We start from the raw sequence: 14,749 nt of genomic DNA on the forward strand, positions 1-14,749 counted from the left end.
AATTCATACCTTAAATGAGTACAACTACTTTCTAAAAAAATACCGAAAGAGTTTCTGTAGGGTTACCTGGAGTGTGGCTTCGTGGTCATGCGTCTATTATTGATTTGACGATTTTGATTAATCCTATTGACCTTGTGACCAAACAAAAAGTATACTTAACATAGAATGTTCCAAAATAGATAAAGTGTCGGAATGTTAACTTGCTCACTCCTAGAGTGAGTAGTGATTTCTGCCTCGGGTTTCAAACATGACAAATGAATGAATCACAAAAAATATTGAGATGTTGAACTTGGCGATTTTATGAAATGTGGTCGATATTGTTTGTTTTTTTTTAATTTTTCATATCAGCTGAAAAAAAATAGAGAAAATAGGCACCAATCTCACGAAATACTAGGCTCGTGTTCCACGAACAATGTTTGGAAAGCTTTATGGTTATTAGTCGATTTAATGTTTGAAAAAGTTTTTTCCAGAAAAATATAAATAAATTGAGATTCTCCTATTATAAGCATTTTAATTTTTTTTCCTGTTATTGCCTGCTTCTCAGATCTTCGAGCTCTTCCTCATTAACTAACTGAGAGCTTCTCTGCTGGTAACCATTTTGTATGCATGGCAGGCACGAAGATATTCTATGTTCAAGTAAGTCAAGGAAGTTTCCTGCACTACCGGCAATCGAAATCGTCTCCCTCAGCATGGTTCCTGGCAATAAATACTTACTAAAAATTATAAAACATTGGAGTGTTGGTGATGACCATAATAGAATTATTATGCAAAATTAAGCACATCCTTAGTATCATTTCAAAATCATGATAAAAATAATTATGTTACGTTGCATAAGTATTATTTTGCATCAGCATCGGAAATAGGGTATCGCGCCACTTGGGCGGTGGCTTCTATATTCGTCTATTTTCCACTATAACTCAGTCAATTTTGATCCAATTGACTTGAAATGTTTTACACGGATAGATACTATACCTATCTCACCAAATTCCAAAAGTTGTGTCAATTGCTTCAAATTTGACTGAGTTGTAGTGGAAAACAGACGAATATAGAAGCCACCGCCCAAGTGGCGCGATTCCCTACTTCATTAGCATGGCTGCCTTCACTTTCACACTTATTGGCGTTTATATCTGATTTTCTGTGTTGGGCAACCATGCGTCTCCTTTACATTCAAGTGTTCGTTGGCACAAGCAATGATGTATGTACTGAGTTATTTCGGGAATCTAGAACTGTACAATTCTTGTCTGAGCTTTAATTTGTATACTGAAATACCTGAAGCCATGATATATCTTCTTCTTTTTTAATACTGATGCATATTACTCAAAACTTTCGTTGATTTATCGTATAAGAAGCTATTGGCCAAATCCACATCAAAATTTAATCATGAATTTTGTATTGTTGAATGAACTTTCCAATATGTTTCATCCTCATTATGGAACCGACACGACACCATACAAATGAGCCTGCCAGTCTCCCTCTTCGATCCCATAACAAAAACCACGCCACAAGTGTCGAAGACTTTCCCCATCATTAATATGCTGCTTGGTTAGTCACTCTCCTATGGGTCTTAATAAAGAGAGAGAGCTATCTGATTTTCCTTTAACCCACCGCTGGGAAAAAACCCATTCTTCAACGTCAACCATTACAAAATTCAATCCTTTCCCCCGAATCCTACATGGAACATCCTTCTCGTTCATTCCTCTTCTTACACGAAATCCAACCACCCACCCACACACACAGTACAACACCATCATAATCATTAGTTTATCAGCAGCCACCAGCATAGCAGCACAGCAACAGCACGGCACCGCCTAGCATGCCCGTGTTGATGTTCGCTTTTTCAGTCAGTCCACAGTTTTCAGTTCCTAATTAATTTTGAAACAGTCTAACTTGTAATTAAGAATCTGATGCTATGACATCCCGGACGATGGATCATCCAAGTCCTTCCCTACCAACGGGGAGCTGCTGGCGGCACCATCCGACGCCGTGTGCTCTTGTTCAGGCTGACGGTGCTGGTGGTGGTGGTGGTTTTTCCTCCTTCGCTGTTGCTGCTGCTGCTGCTGCGGATGTTGGTGTTGCTGTTGTTGTTGAGGGTGATTTTGATGGGATTGGGGACTACTGCTCCTACTATCACTACTGCTACCACTACTACTGCTAGGTTCACTTAATCTAGGCTGCTGTTGGTGGCTTTCGTTGGCCACCAGAGGGTCCTCGACCACGGCCGCTGCTGCCTGGGCCGAGATTGGCTCTTCAGGTTCGATAAAAATAGGATCACTGCTGCTACTGCCGCTGCTGTCGGGGCTACTGACTTTGGTGGCGTCATCTGCGCCATCCGCATGAGGTAATGATGTTTTCAGATTATTATGGTTATTACTGCTAGTGTCACTACTATCACTACTGCTACTGCTATCCACCCTCTCTCCCTCACCCTCACTATCACTATTTACAACACTGCTGTCGCTGCTGCTGCTGATTAGCTGCTGCAAGTCGACAACGTCGTCATCCGGGTTGCCCCCGAACTCCCGGGGGTCGTACTCGGCAAAGGCAATTTCTTTCTCCCGGCTCGGTTCCGGTGTCCCCCGCAGTCGCTGGATGCGGGTCTGCACGATCTGCAGGTGGCGCAGGATGTAGTCCTCGCCGGGGGCCAGCTGGTGGGCGTGCGATAGGCACGCCTGGGCCTGGGCCAGTTTGCCGCGCTCGACGTACACCACGCACAGGTTGTGCAGGCCCTGGATGTTGACGGGGTCCAGCTGGAGGATGCGTTTGTAGCACTGTGAATGTGCGGGATGAGAGACAATAAAAAAAGATAATTATTAGCTATTCACGTTCACCTTATAAAAAATCAATAAATAAATTTACTATCATGTCCAGGTCAAAGTTTTCGGACCGATAGAAAATTGAGTTCGTCATCTTTAGAAAGGTCTTGTTGAATACCACAACTACAATCTATACTCACATTCTCCGCCGCATCCAGATCCTTGATGTTGTTGATGTAGATATCGCCCAGCAGAATCAGCCCCTTGATGTGATCCGGATGGTACTTGACCAGCTGGTTCAGAAACGGCGCTGCCTCCAGCGGCCGATGGTCGTCGGCCAGCAGCAACGCCAGATTGAACAGCGCGCTGCGGAAATCCTGCTTCAGATGCACCGCCCTCCGGAACCAGTTTTCCGCCTCATCCGTGTTGCGATCGTCCATCGCCAGCATGCCCAGGTTGAAGTGCACCCGCTCGTTGGATTCTGAAATTGATGATGGTTAATGAACTTATCATTGAACACCAATTTGGGGGAAACTATTTACCATCTTTGGCTAGCAGTTTCAGCAGTCGCTCGCGAGCAATTTTCCTCAGTTCGGGTCGGCCCAGCTCCTGCAGCAGGATGGCCGAGTTCAGCAGAGCTTGCTCATGTTCCGGATCGAACTCCAGTGCTTTGTCGAGGTAGGCCAACGCTTGGGAGGCTTTTCCTTGCTCCAAGAAGACCACTCCCAGCTGTAATTAGAAACAGAAAAGATTAAAAAAAGTAAAATAAAAGCCAGTCATATCAAAGTGAGGGCACTGCGTGAATCAAAAGTGGTCCAGTGATTTGAAATGATACGCAGGCGCTAGGTTTCCATCCGAGAATTGGACAATTTCACGAACACGTTTCTCGAAACGCAACGGGCGTGGATCAACCGCCTGGCTGCTGGTTTCAATGCTATTACGGCGAGCCATTTCAACTTAAAATGAAACAAAATACCATCAGCATCATCATCATGCCGAAATGTGCAGCATCCGAAACGGAAAGTGAATGGGCGGAAAACCGGAGAAAAATACGACGTGATGAATACCAATTCGTGGGAAAATGATCGAAAGTGAAAAATGAGCCTGGCCGTCCTCCCATCTGGTTCGCTGTGGTTCAGAATAGGAAGTTTTGTGACAAAACTCACAACTTGATTTGCAGAAAAAAGAAATAATTTTTCCGTTATTCGTATTTTTCTGATAGTATAACAACATATTATAAAATTGTTCACATTTGTTAATGTTTAAATCTAATTCCCGTCATACGAAGCACCGACCAGTAATGATGCAAGTTAATTTTTGCACCTCGCCCAATGCCTCATGGCCAGGTTGGTTTCAATGACTTATTCGTAAATAGCTTTCATAACATGTAAAAACATATTGTAAAACAACTACTGTACTCACGACTTTGTAAGTAATTTAAATCAGACCACAAAAATGTAACCCTCTTTTATGTTTGTAAAATTGTTTTGCCAATAAAAAAAAATGTGCTAAATCTAAGTCCAACTATGGTCTTCAATGTAAATAAATTATAGACCCCGAAGAAAGTCCCAGTCCTGGACCGAAACGTCGATACGAGAACATTGTAGTCCACTGAATACTTCAATAAGAGATCCAAGGTGATACCAATTGAAAATACCGCCCAAGTAAAACAACCACCTTTTCTTAAAAAAAAAAGATTGCATAATTGTCCCTCGATGGTCAAAAATTATTATAGTCGGTCAAATTCTTTGCAATCCAATACAATCATGTGTTCAATTTACTATTGAGGTGAAAACTTTTAAGTTGAGATAGATTTAGATGTAACTTTAGAATACCGACCAACATATTTTAATATTTTTGCCTAACAAATCATAAAATGGCATCACAGTGTAACGAAGAAATCTTTCTCTGTGGATGTTAAACGCAATGTTTCGTGTGCAGAAAATTCACACACACATTTGTTTGCATCTTCCTTGTAAATTTGTTTAAAATTTACCGTCGGGAAAAAGCATTTGTACGTTGATTATGAACAATTCGGCTAGCTGCTGCTTTTGTGCGGTTTCTTTTGGCATACGCAATACGAGAAACATTGTGAAGTCGTAAGAGGAGTGGAATAGAAATGTGAAATTATGTGTAATAAGTAACCCGTTAACGCCCAAAGTGTCTCATAATTTGAATCATCAAATAAATTTGTTATCAAAGGTCAAGTTCCAATAAAATAAGCATGATTTGACGAAAAAATGGAAGTTTATGGAGTAGTTCAAAAAAAAATCTTCAATATCTGATAATTTTCTCGAGTTCTTTTTCAGCACAACCTCGCCACTATCGTTGTATTCTGATCCGTATAGGGGAATCAACGTATTTTGGACACAGCGTTACGCCAATACATTTTGGACACTTCCATTTGTTTTTGCCGTAGGTGTCCAAAAAATATTGGCTCGTTGCTGTGTCCAAAATATGTTGGTTCCCCTAGATACAATACGGCTCTAAACAAGTGAGAGAGATGATTAGCACTCAAATAGAATAGGAAAAGGACTTATAAATTTGGGCAGATGTATAACCCGATAAACGCCTAAAAGTATGCGATGCATGGTCCTTGTAATTTAATATACAGGGGATAGACAAAATGATCGGGACAGGCAAAATTTTAAGTTTTCAAAAAATGTCCAATTAGCTGTAACTTTTCGAAAAGTGCATCAAATATTCTCAAATTTTCACAGTAAGTAGATCAACCAGTTGTGTATCAGTGGACAAAATTTGGAAAAGATCGGGTTATTCTGCACGAAGTTATAATCATTTTAGAAAAAGCTAGAATTATCCGATAGTCAACTTTGAGCTGTTATATCTCCGGATTCAATGAACCGAATGCAATGAAATTTTGTCCATTTATGACTTATATAATGAGCTCTGAAAAACGTTTGACTTAACTTGAAATTATTAACAAGAGAAAAAGTTAAAGCGGTTTCATAAATTTTATGATTTTTTAGTAAATTGGTCTATTTTTAATATGCATCCCATTACTTTTTCAATGAATTGCAGCCTATATTGTTGCTTTCTTTCAAAACATATCTGTATTCAAGACAATCAGAGGGAATTTAAATGAACTATAATTAGCATCTTGAATTTTGAAACGATGTTGAAATTTAAGAAAATTTAGAGCTTTTTTAGAAAAATAATCTACTCGTTACAATTTTCTTCCGTGTTAAGAATTTTAAGTTATGTCAACAGTTTTTCAAAGCTCATTATATGAGTCATAAATGGTCAAAATTTCATTGCATTCGATTCATTGACTCCGGAGATATAACGGCTCAAAGTTGGCTAACGGATAATTATACCTTTTTTTAGAATCTTTATAACTTCGTGCAGAATAGTTCGATCTTTTCCAAATTTTGTCCACTGATACACAACTAGTTGATCCACTTACAGTGAAAATTTGAGAATATTCGATGCACTTTTCAAAAAGTTACAGCTATTTGAAATTTTTTTTTGAGAAGGGAAAATTTTGCCTGTCCCGATCATTTTGTCTATCCCCTGTAGTTTCGGCTGCAGTGTTCAACATTGCTCAAATTAATTTTTTAAATCAAATCAAATAAAGAGTGCTCACTATTCGATCCAGTCCCGTGCATCGAAGGGGCGCCATGGGAGGGGTTTTTCCCAATTTCGGCAAAAGGCGGAGGGGCGCCTAGTGTATAGAGCATCGGTAATGGGGGGAGGGGGGGCAGAATCCATGAAAGAATGCTGGTAAAATTTTCTGAAAGAATCCTTTAAGGATTTTCTAAAGCAATTCTGGCAGAAATCCTTGAAAATATTCCTGAAGGAATCCCGTAAAGAATACATCATGGAATCCTTAGAGAGATCATGACAGGAATGCCGGCCAGAAGCTGAGCAGGTATTCCTGCAAGAATCATAGAAGATGCTCCTATGATCTAGGATTGCCTGAAATAATCTCGGAAGAAATCTATATTTTTCATACTTTTTTATCGGGAAGAATCCTTTAAGCACAGCAGAAATTCTGGAATGAATCTTTGAAAGAATTCCAGCACAAACCCCTGAAGGAATGCTACCCTACCCTACCCTACCCTACCCGCTACCCTGCCATCTACCACGACCCTCTACCCTGTTTCTCATAAAGCCCGATCGATAGATACGCATATCATAGCTCAATCTACCATACTGTGGCCGCCATCTTGGATTTCAAAATGGCGTTTAAAATATGAATTTTTAATTTAAACGTTTTTTCAGTTTACCGAATAAACATGAATATTTTTGTTTCAAACGAATGAAATTTGTCTCCGTGTACCATTCCATGGCCACCATCTTGGAAATGGTCCGCCATCTTGGATTTCAAAATGGCGTCAAATATCGATTTTTGACTTCTACACTTCAAGCCCGATCGATAGATACCCATATTGCATGGTATTATCGATCAAACTGCCATTTCATGGCTGCCATCTTGGATTTCAAAATGGCGTCTGATATTCATTTTTGGGTTCTACTTATGAAGCCCGATCGATAGATACCCATACTGCATAGTATCCAAAGAAGCATTGCCGTTAAAATGCATATATTCTGGAGTTTTCACCGCCATCTTGGAACCAAAGCCACCATCTTGAATTCCAATACTCTTACTACCACCTTCACATCCTGAGGAATGTGTATGTCAAATTTGATTGAAATTTCTTGACGCATTCCAGAGTTATGCCTATATTCCGGCATACATATATACATACGTACATAATGTAAACAAATAGACAAACATACACACATATAAACAAACAAGCATGTAAATATACAATCATACATATTTCGACTTTTGTATATAATGATTAACAACTCTGCCGAAGAAATGAACTGTAAATTATTAACCATTGTCAAGATTCCGGGGAAATATTTTTTTTTCGCATTGGAAATGAAGCTCATAGATCGTGACAATATGTATTCTTTGCAGTATCGTTTAGGCCACCTAGTGTACCAGTCACAAACTACATTATCCATTATGAGCAAGGTATGGGTGTGGAGAACATCTTCTCTGAAAAAAGTATTCTAAAATTTTCCATAATTCTGGAGATATTCACATCAAAAGGACTGTCCTATTTATAGGACGCTGGGCGTTCGGGGCATCTGTCCTATAAATAGGACGCTGGGCGGATATGGGTTAACAAATTCCGAACTACACAGATTTAACTACATGAAATTACAAGGGCATTGCATACTTTTAGGCGTTTATCGATGTATGAAGATCGATGTCCCAATTTTTAAAATTGCTTCCATTTCGTAAAAACACACTTCGTTAAGAGATTCAAGGCCAGATTTGGAATCTACTATGATGGATCTATCGAGAATAAGAGTCCATGTTTTGAAAAAATAGTTGAAACGAGGTCGTATAGCAGATTGTTTGAAGGGGTTAACAAATGACAAAAATATTCACAATTTTTTTTTTGCCTAAAGTTGTATATAAACTAGGTTTTAATGAAAATACGTCTAAGATGAACTTTCATATGTATAGAATTGATCTACGTTTGCCTTTTTCTTAACTGTAACTCGTTGTCTGTATTAACGAGATTTTTAACCCTAGGCTAGTTCATCTCAGGACCCACGTTTTACTTCCCTTCCGAAGGAAGAACCCACATTTTGTGAGTATGTCGGGAGTGGGATTCGATCCCAGGTCCTCGTCTGATAATCAAGTGTTCTAACCACCACACCAGGTCTGCTCCACACTCTTAACTGTTTGAATGAATCATAGTTAAAAGATAAACTGTACAATGCCTGTCGCACTATCAAAGTTACCCGCATTATCAAAGATACCCCGTGTTACGGTACTTGCCTCACAATATAAAAATTCATACAATGGCAGGCAAAGAAAGCCCTTCAATTAATAACTGTGGAAGTGCTCTAAGAATACTAAGTTGAAGCGAGGCTGGCCAAGTCCCAGTGGGGACGTAGAGCCATAAAGAAGAAGAAGAAGATCACAGAAGTTGATGCCCCTAAGTGGTATGCAAATCTTCTGTTACGGTTCAAAAAATTCTCGCACACATCTTAAAGTGTTTTTACTTCAATTGATGGCATTGCATAGATTATTGAAGAAATGTTTATTTCGATGGCTTGATAAGTTTTATGCTGAAAAATCTAAATATCTAACGGTGCGAAGTAATGGACCTCCGCGGTCTAGTCTCTGGGACAGAATCAGAAGAATATGGATGGTATTAAGCCGAAAATGGGTGCCAGTGTCATTAAAATTCATGAAGGAGTATTCATACTGCTGTTAGCCATAACTTGGCCCTCCGAGCCATTTATTACAAAACGGATTTTCAATAGAATAAAGTTCCACTTGAAGCCCTGAAGATAATGCAATAATAAATTTACAAATTCGAGCAATTTTGGCTGATTATTCTGATTCTAACATGATATGCATTTTCGTGGCGTTACAACGCGAGCAAAACCCTGTTTGGAACTGAACGGACGTTGTAACGTCACGAAATGTAAAAGTCAACTACAAAAACAAATCCGAAATTTATGTGTGTAATTTCATTGAATTTAAGAACTATGATACATGATATACATTATATTTCATTATTATTTATTGATTGCATAACATTGCATCATTATATTTTATCATATTGAATTATACTACATAATTATACTACTATAAAAATATATAACTATATGACTATATGGGGTCGGGAGGGAGCATCAGGGCATCATTGAAGTTGTAACTGTACGACGGAGTGGATTGCCAGCCGAAGTGAGGTGAGAAGATACTATAACATCCTTGTAGATGGGTTCTTCTATCCCAACAGTTGCAATGGATTTGACGCGCCCTTCTTGTGACAAACCATCCCGTAGAAAGCTTGACAAGTGATGTGAATCTCATTATTCACCCTGTTGGATCATACTGTTGGAAGGAGATTCTTAGAAACCCGCGGATTTCGCGTAAGTGTCTCTACTTACGGGTCCGCCACACCCCCTTTTAGCCCTTCATACAGTGGTATGTTGAATTCAGAGCGGTAATGAAATTTTTTCTTCACTGTTAAGTGGAACTGCATGCAGAGCAAGACTCAAGCTAGGATGGTGGCTACCTACATACATACATACATAGGTACATACAATTTCATTGAATTTAAGAACAAACCAATAAATTTCAATGGTATGATTTTTTTTAGAATAACATAAAAATCCGAGCAGATTTTTTAAGATGTTGATGGCGCGGTAGAGAGAGTCGGATTCTAGTGCGTTGTAACGTCACGCTACAAATACGCATTTTAAACAAGTTCTCCAATGAAATCAAATTTGCAATAGGTCAAATATATAAGAAATTTTACATGGAATCCGAAAAAATATTTTGCGGTTCACAATCGTTCATGAGTTATAATGGGAAATCTGACTACGAATGCATCAAAACGTTGTAACGTCACAGTAGAATGTGTCAATAACTCCAAGTACGTTAATACCTGTTCAGTCACATCGATTTCAGAATCAAAGAACAATAGATGTATTACTCGGATTAACCAAAAGGCCATATTATAGCGATACCAACCCTCACTTACCGCTTTGTATAAGGTCATAGAGGGTGCTGATGCACATACTAGCTAACAATGTTAGATAGTCGTCGGCAAGACCATAAGTAGGAAAATCGCTATTATTGAATTGCCTCAATAGCGTATATGCTACAAGATACCACAAAAGTGGTGGCAAGACTCCCCTTGGGGGCATCCACAAACACTCAATTTCCTAATCGCTGCTTGACGTAATTTCGAGAAGAGGTGTTGGTACTTGAACATTTGGTGAATTCAATTGGAAACCATTGGAGATATACCATGACTTCGTGAGGCTTCCAATATAACATCGAAAAGTACATTATCAAAGTCACCTTCGATATGTATTAAAGACCCCCACAAGATTGCTTTTGAGCGAATGGCATCTCGATATCCTAAACAACCTTGTGTGAAAGAGTCACAGTGGACTTACCAGATTGGTAGGCATGCTGCTTAACATGAAGAGGCACATTGGCCAGATGAACATCTCGGATGTGATGATCGACGATGCGTTCTAAGCATTTCAGAAGAAAAGAGGTCAAACTGGTAGGTCTGAAACTCTTTGCTTCTTCATACGACGCACGATCCACTTTCGGAATAAACTTCACAGTAATACCCCGCCAAGATTTGGGAATGTACTCTGTAGCAAAAATGCAAACAAGTAGTTTTACAAAATATGTTTGAAATGAACAAATCCCTTCGTAAGCAAAATAGGATAAATCCCATCTGCTCCAGTAGATTGGAAAGGAACAAAGCTATTTAGTGCCCACTCAATCGATTCAATAGTTACAATACTCCGCGTCGAAGCCAGAGAATCATAACTACAAGAATAGAAATCAGATTCATCCGAATATGCAATATCCACAGTACATCTGAGGAAGTGTGTGCTGATTAAGCATTCCAAAACTTTTTCGTCAGAGAAAGAGAAACAGTCATTTGGCAAACGAAGTTCGTTCACTCGGAAATCCTTAGATTTCGCAAGGGTTTTGTTCAACCGACTGACTTTACTGAAACTGGAAACATTTGGACAAAGGTTTTTGTAGTCGGATCGTTCAGAGACCAGAGAGCTTCCTTGTAGGCCTTGTCAGCCGATCTGAAAGCCTCCGAACCAGCCGAACGTCGTCTGTTCCAACTCTTTCTACATTGTGATCTTCACAGACCGTAGAGGGCCTGCTTCTTCAAAAGCTTCCATGATGAAGGCCGTTGTCGTATCAACGGCATCATCTAAATCACTTGAGTGTCAATGGATGGTGAGTATCCATGAAATTTGGCCGCAACCAAATCAGTAAAAAGATCCGAGTTTGTTGACCGGGGATTTTTGAAACGCAAAGTTTGTTGGGGCAATGTTATTCGAATCTGAGAGAATTGTACCCCATCAAGCAGATGTAAATTATACAAATATTTATTTCCACTTTCTAGTCCACTGTGCCCCAGTGCAATAAGCGGAGTCGACAAACCGAACGCTACCACACGACCAAAGGAAAAAACCCAAGCACGCGGGCCTCAATAAGAACCGCCGCGCGACACGACGCGACTACGTCATCTCCCACGGAACGTGGCGTGGCGTGGCGCGCGGTCTCCCTGGAAAAGACAATAATCGCTGTTGTATTTGCTTAAATTTGCATAAAATGAAGCGCACTCGAGCGTTACTTTCGCTCGATGCTTTTTTATTCTGTTGTTAAGAGAAAAACAGAATACGAGAAAAAAAAACTTCCAAGAATGTCAGCGACAGCCAGCATCCGGTCGCGTCGTTTGAGATGGGTGCCCATGTCCGAGCTGTCCTGGCGGCGGCGACGAAGGACGATGTCACCCATGATGATGACGATGAAACCGTCCAACCCTCAGCCGACGACGGACCGGCCAAGACGAGGTTATTTATTGTTCCCGTTTTTTCTGGCCAGTGATAGAGAGAGAGAGGGCACCCGTGTCGGAAGGGCCAAGGCCAATCCTTCGTAGTATTGTCCTGCATCCTGTGGGTTTTTTTTTCTGCGTCTCATTCGGTGCTTTCATCTCTATTGGGCATCCTCCCAGACTGTGTGGTTATTCAAACGGTCATCGGAAGCTTCAGCGATGAGGATGACGACGACGATGTCGGGGCCAACAGCCAGACAAGTTAATGAACTTGCAATGTGGATTCCCTGCGGGATGGAGAACTTGGTGGTGTGGGTAGTGGGGAAAAAAGGTCAGTTCATCACCAAGTTTAGCATTAGTATATGCATTTGTACGTGTCATTGTCACATGTTTTAGATTTTTTCCGAGATCGAAAGTGACCATACAGTTGAATCACCTTGAATGTATTTCCAAATTTTGTTACTTTATTTTTTTGGTAAAAGTATGTAGTGCAGTACTTCCTTTGGTTTGATTGAAGAGCTTCGCCAAAACATCTGAGGATGTTTTCATCGCAAATTTCTAGAAAAATTCTATAAATATTCCTCCAGTCTTGTTCTTTCCACTTGAACGAGAAAACTTTAAATTTGAAATTTCGTATCCTGGGAGTTAAAATACCATGCGCCCCCATCATCGTTTTCAGTAAGTGTTATCTCTACTCACATTATAATAAATATCCGGGTTGGTGCTATCGTACAGCAGCGCCCGCTCGTACACCTCCTGCGCTTCCTTGGTGCGGTTCAGCTTGATCAGAATGTCCCCCCGGTTGATGTATGCCTGGGTGTAATCCGATCGCATGCTGATCGCCTGCCGGTACAGCAAATCCGCCTCCTCCAGCCGGGTGGCATTCTTCGAGATCAGATTCGCCAGATTCAGGAACACGTTCAGGTGGTTTGGGGCTATCCGCGCCTGATAGGATTCGCCTGGTTTGGCTTTCGGCAGCAGGGATTTCGCCTTCAGGTAGGCCATTTCGGCTTCTTTGAACATCTTCAGATGGTTGTACGTCCTGCCGACGTTTATGTGCGCTCCGACGTCGTCCTGTTGAACGCTTACTGCTTTGTGGAAGAACTGGAGAGCTTCCTCGAACTTGCCTTCGCTCTCGAGGGCATGCCCAACGTTGTTGAACAGTTTTGCATTCCTCTGATTGACTTTCAGGCCGGACATGAAGATGGTATACTCTGATTCCCAATCCGCGTTTCTATTGTAGGTTTTGACCGAGTGGCTCAGCAGAAGGAACCCCAAACAGCACCAGGTCATTTTGCGATTCCATCGTTCCGAGAGGAGCTGGAATCCATAGGCCACCAGGATACAGAATCCCATCGAAGGCATGTAGAGAACTCTTTCGGCGATGACAAACCCCACCGGAAAGAACAGGTTGGACGCTGGCAGAAACGGCAGGATCATAAAGGCAAGTCCCTGAAAGATAAGAAAGGTATATCGCAATTAATTGGGGGTAAAAGCTTGAGCTAACCAAATTTCCACATTGACTCAGAGAAGATTGGTTTATCGTTGATTCGATTTAAGTTCCGAAAACTTACGGCCCAGTTTTAATGAGTCGGGCGAGTTTAAAACGCTGCTAACCCTCCCACCCGCTTCAATTATCTGCCGCTTACTCGATTCTCGTCCCGGACAAAGTCTGATCCTGGGAAAATTAGGACACCCATTTAGCCAGTAATTCACTTCGTAGCCGGGGAAAGTTTTTCCCAAACACTCATTGAAGTTTACACCTCGAGGGGATCGCCGCAACCCATCCGGGCCAAGAAACTGAAACAACTGAAGGCACCTTCTTCCGAGGTTCTTTTTGATCCGTTTCTTTTCCCATCTCCCGCGTACATCTACCACTACACCCCCCAACAAGTCTCATCAAAGAATCAAGTCAACTTAAAATGTTGCCGTACCGGAACCTTCTTGTATCCACCCGTACATCGATTTGACCGCGTGCACAAAAAAATTCTTTTCCCACCTGGTTTTGGTGGTGGGAGCTGTGAAAGTTATTCGAATCTCAGCCACTCAGCAGCGCCATTGGCGTAGAAATAGGAGGGTCCTTCTGATTAATTTCCGAATATTTCATGGATTAATAAAATTGATAAATGAATAAAAATAGTTTAAGAACTTGCGATTGACAAATGATAAAAAAATGTGCAACCGTTTTCTTAATAAAAAATAAAGAAAAATTAAAATAAAATAAAATTTTACAAAATGAGATTAAATTCAATATTTTACATAAATCAAAAATAAAACAAATTAATTCAAAATTATGCAACTGTGCCTCTGCTTATGATAACATGCGTGCTTCCGATTGGGATTTTATGTTCAGTTATGAACTTGTGGCTGAAACTGATCAAGAAAATATTTATATAATAAAGCTCTAGGGTTACGTTTTGATCAAAAATTCCAAGTACATTTCAGATTTTAGGCGCTATGAATGAATAGTACAGAGGATAAGCTATTAATTTGTTCCACAAACATACAGGGGGTGGCCACAATGTTTGGGATAGACAACTTTTTCACTCACAAAAAAGCTCAACAAGCTGTAACTTTTCATAGAGTGCACCAAACATTCTCAAATTTTGACTG

General features: G+C 40.5%; 1 protein-coding gene across 1 annotated transcript in view; it reads right to left on the reverse strand.

The window, feature by feature from the left end:
* Positions 1 to 1,080: 1,080 nt before the first annotated feature.
* LOC109403142 (protein O-mannosyl-transferase Tmtc3) overlaps positions 1,081 to 14,749 on the reverse strand; it is an 804,586-nt gene continuing 790,917 nt past the window's right edge. The window contains exons 9-12 of the mRNA XM_029875707.2: positions 12,836 to 13,588; positions 3,296 to 3,482; positions 2,954 to 3,234; positions 1,081 to 2,768 (exon numbers count right to left, since the gene is read on the reverse strand). Of these exons, the coding sequence (XP_029731567.2) occupies positions 1,908 to 2,768; positions 2,954 to 3,234; positions 3,296 to 3,482; positions 12,836 to 13,588 (2,082 nt within the window). The 3' untranslated portion in view covers positions 1,081 to 1,907. The remainder of the gene's footprint in view (positions 2,769 to 2,953; positions 3,235 to 3,295; positions 3,483 to 12,835; positions 13,589 to 14,749) is intronic.

Source organism: Aedes albopictus, chromosome 3 (genome assembly GCF_035046485.1).
Source record: "Aedes albopictus strain Foshan chromosome 3, AalbF5, whole genome shotgun sequence".
Classification (NCBI taxonomy): Eukaryota; Metazoa; Arthropoda; class Insecta; order Diptera; family Culicidae; genus Aedes; species Aedes albopictus.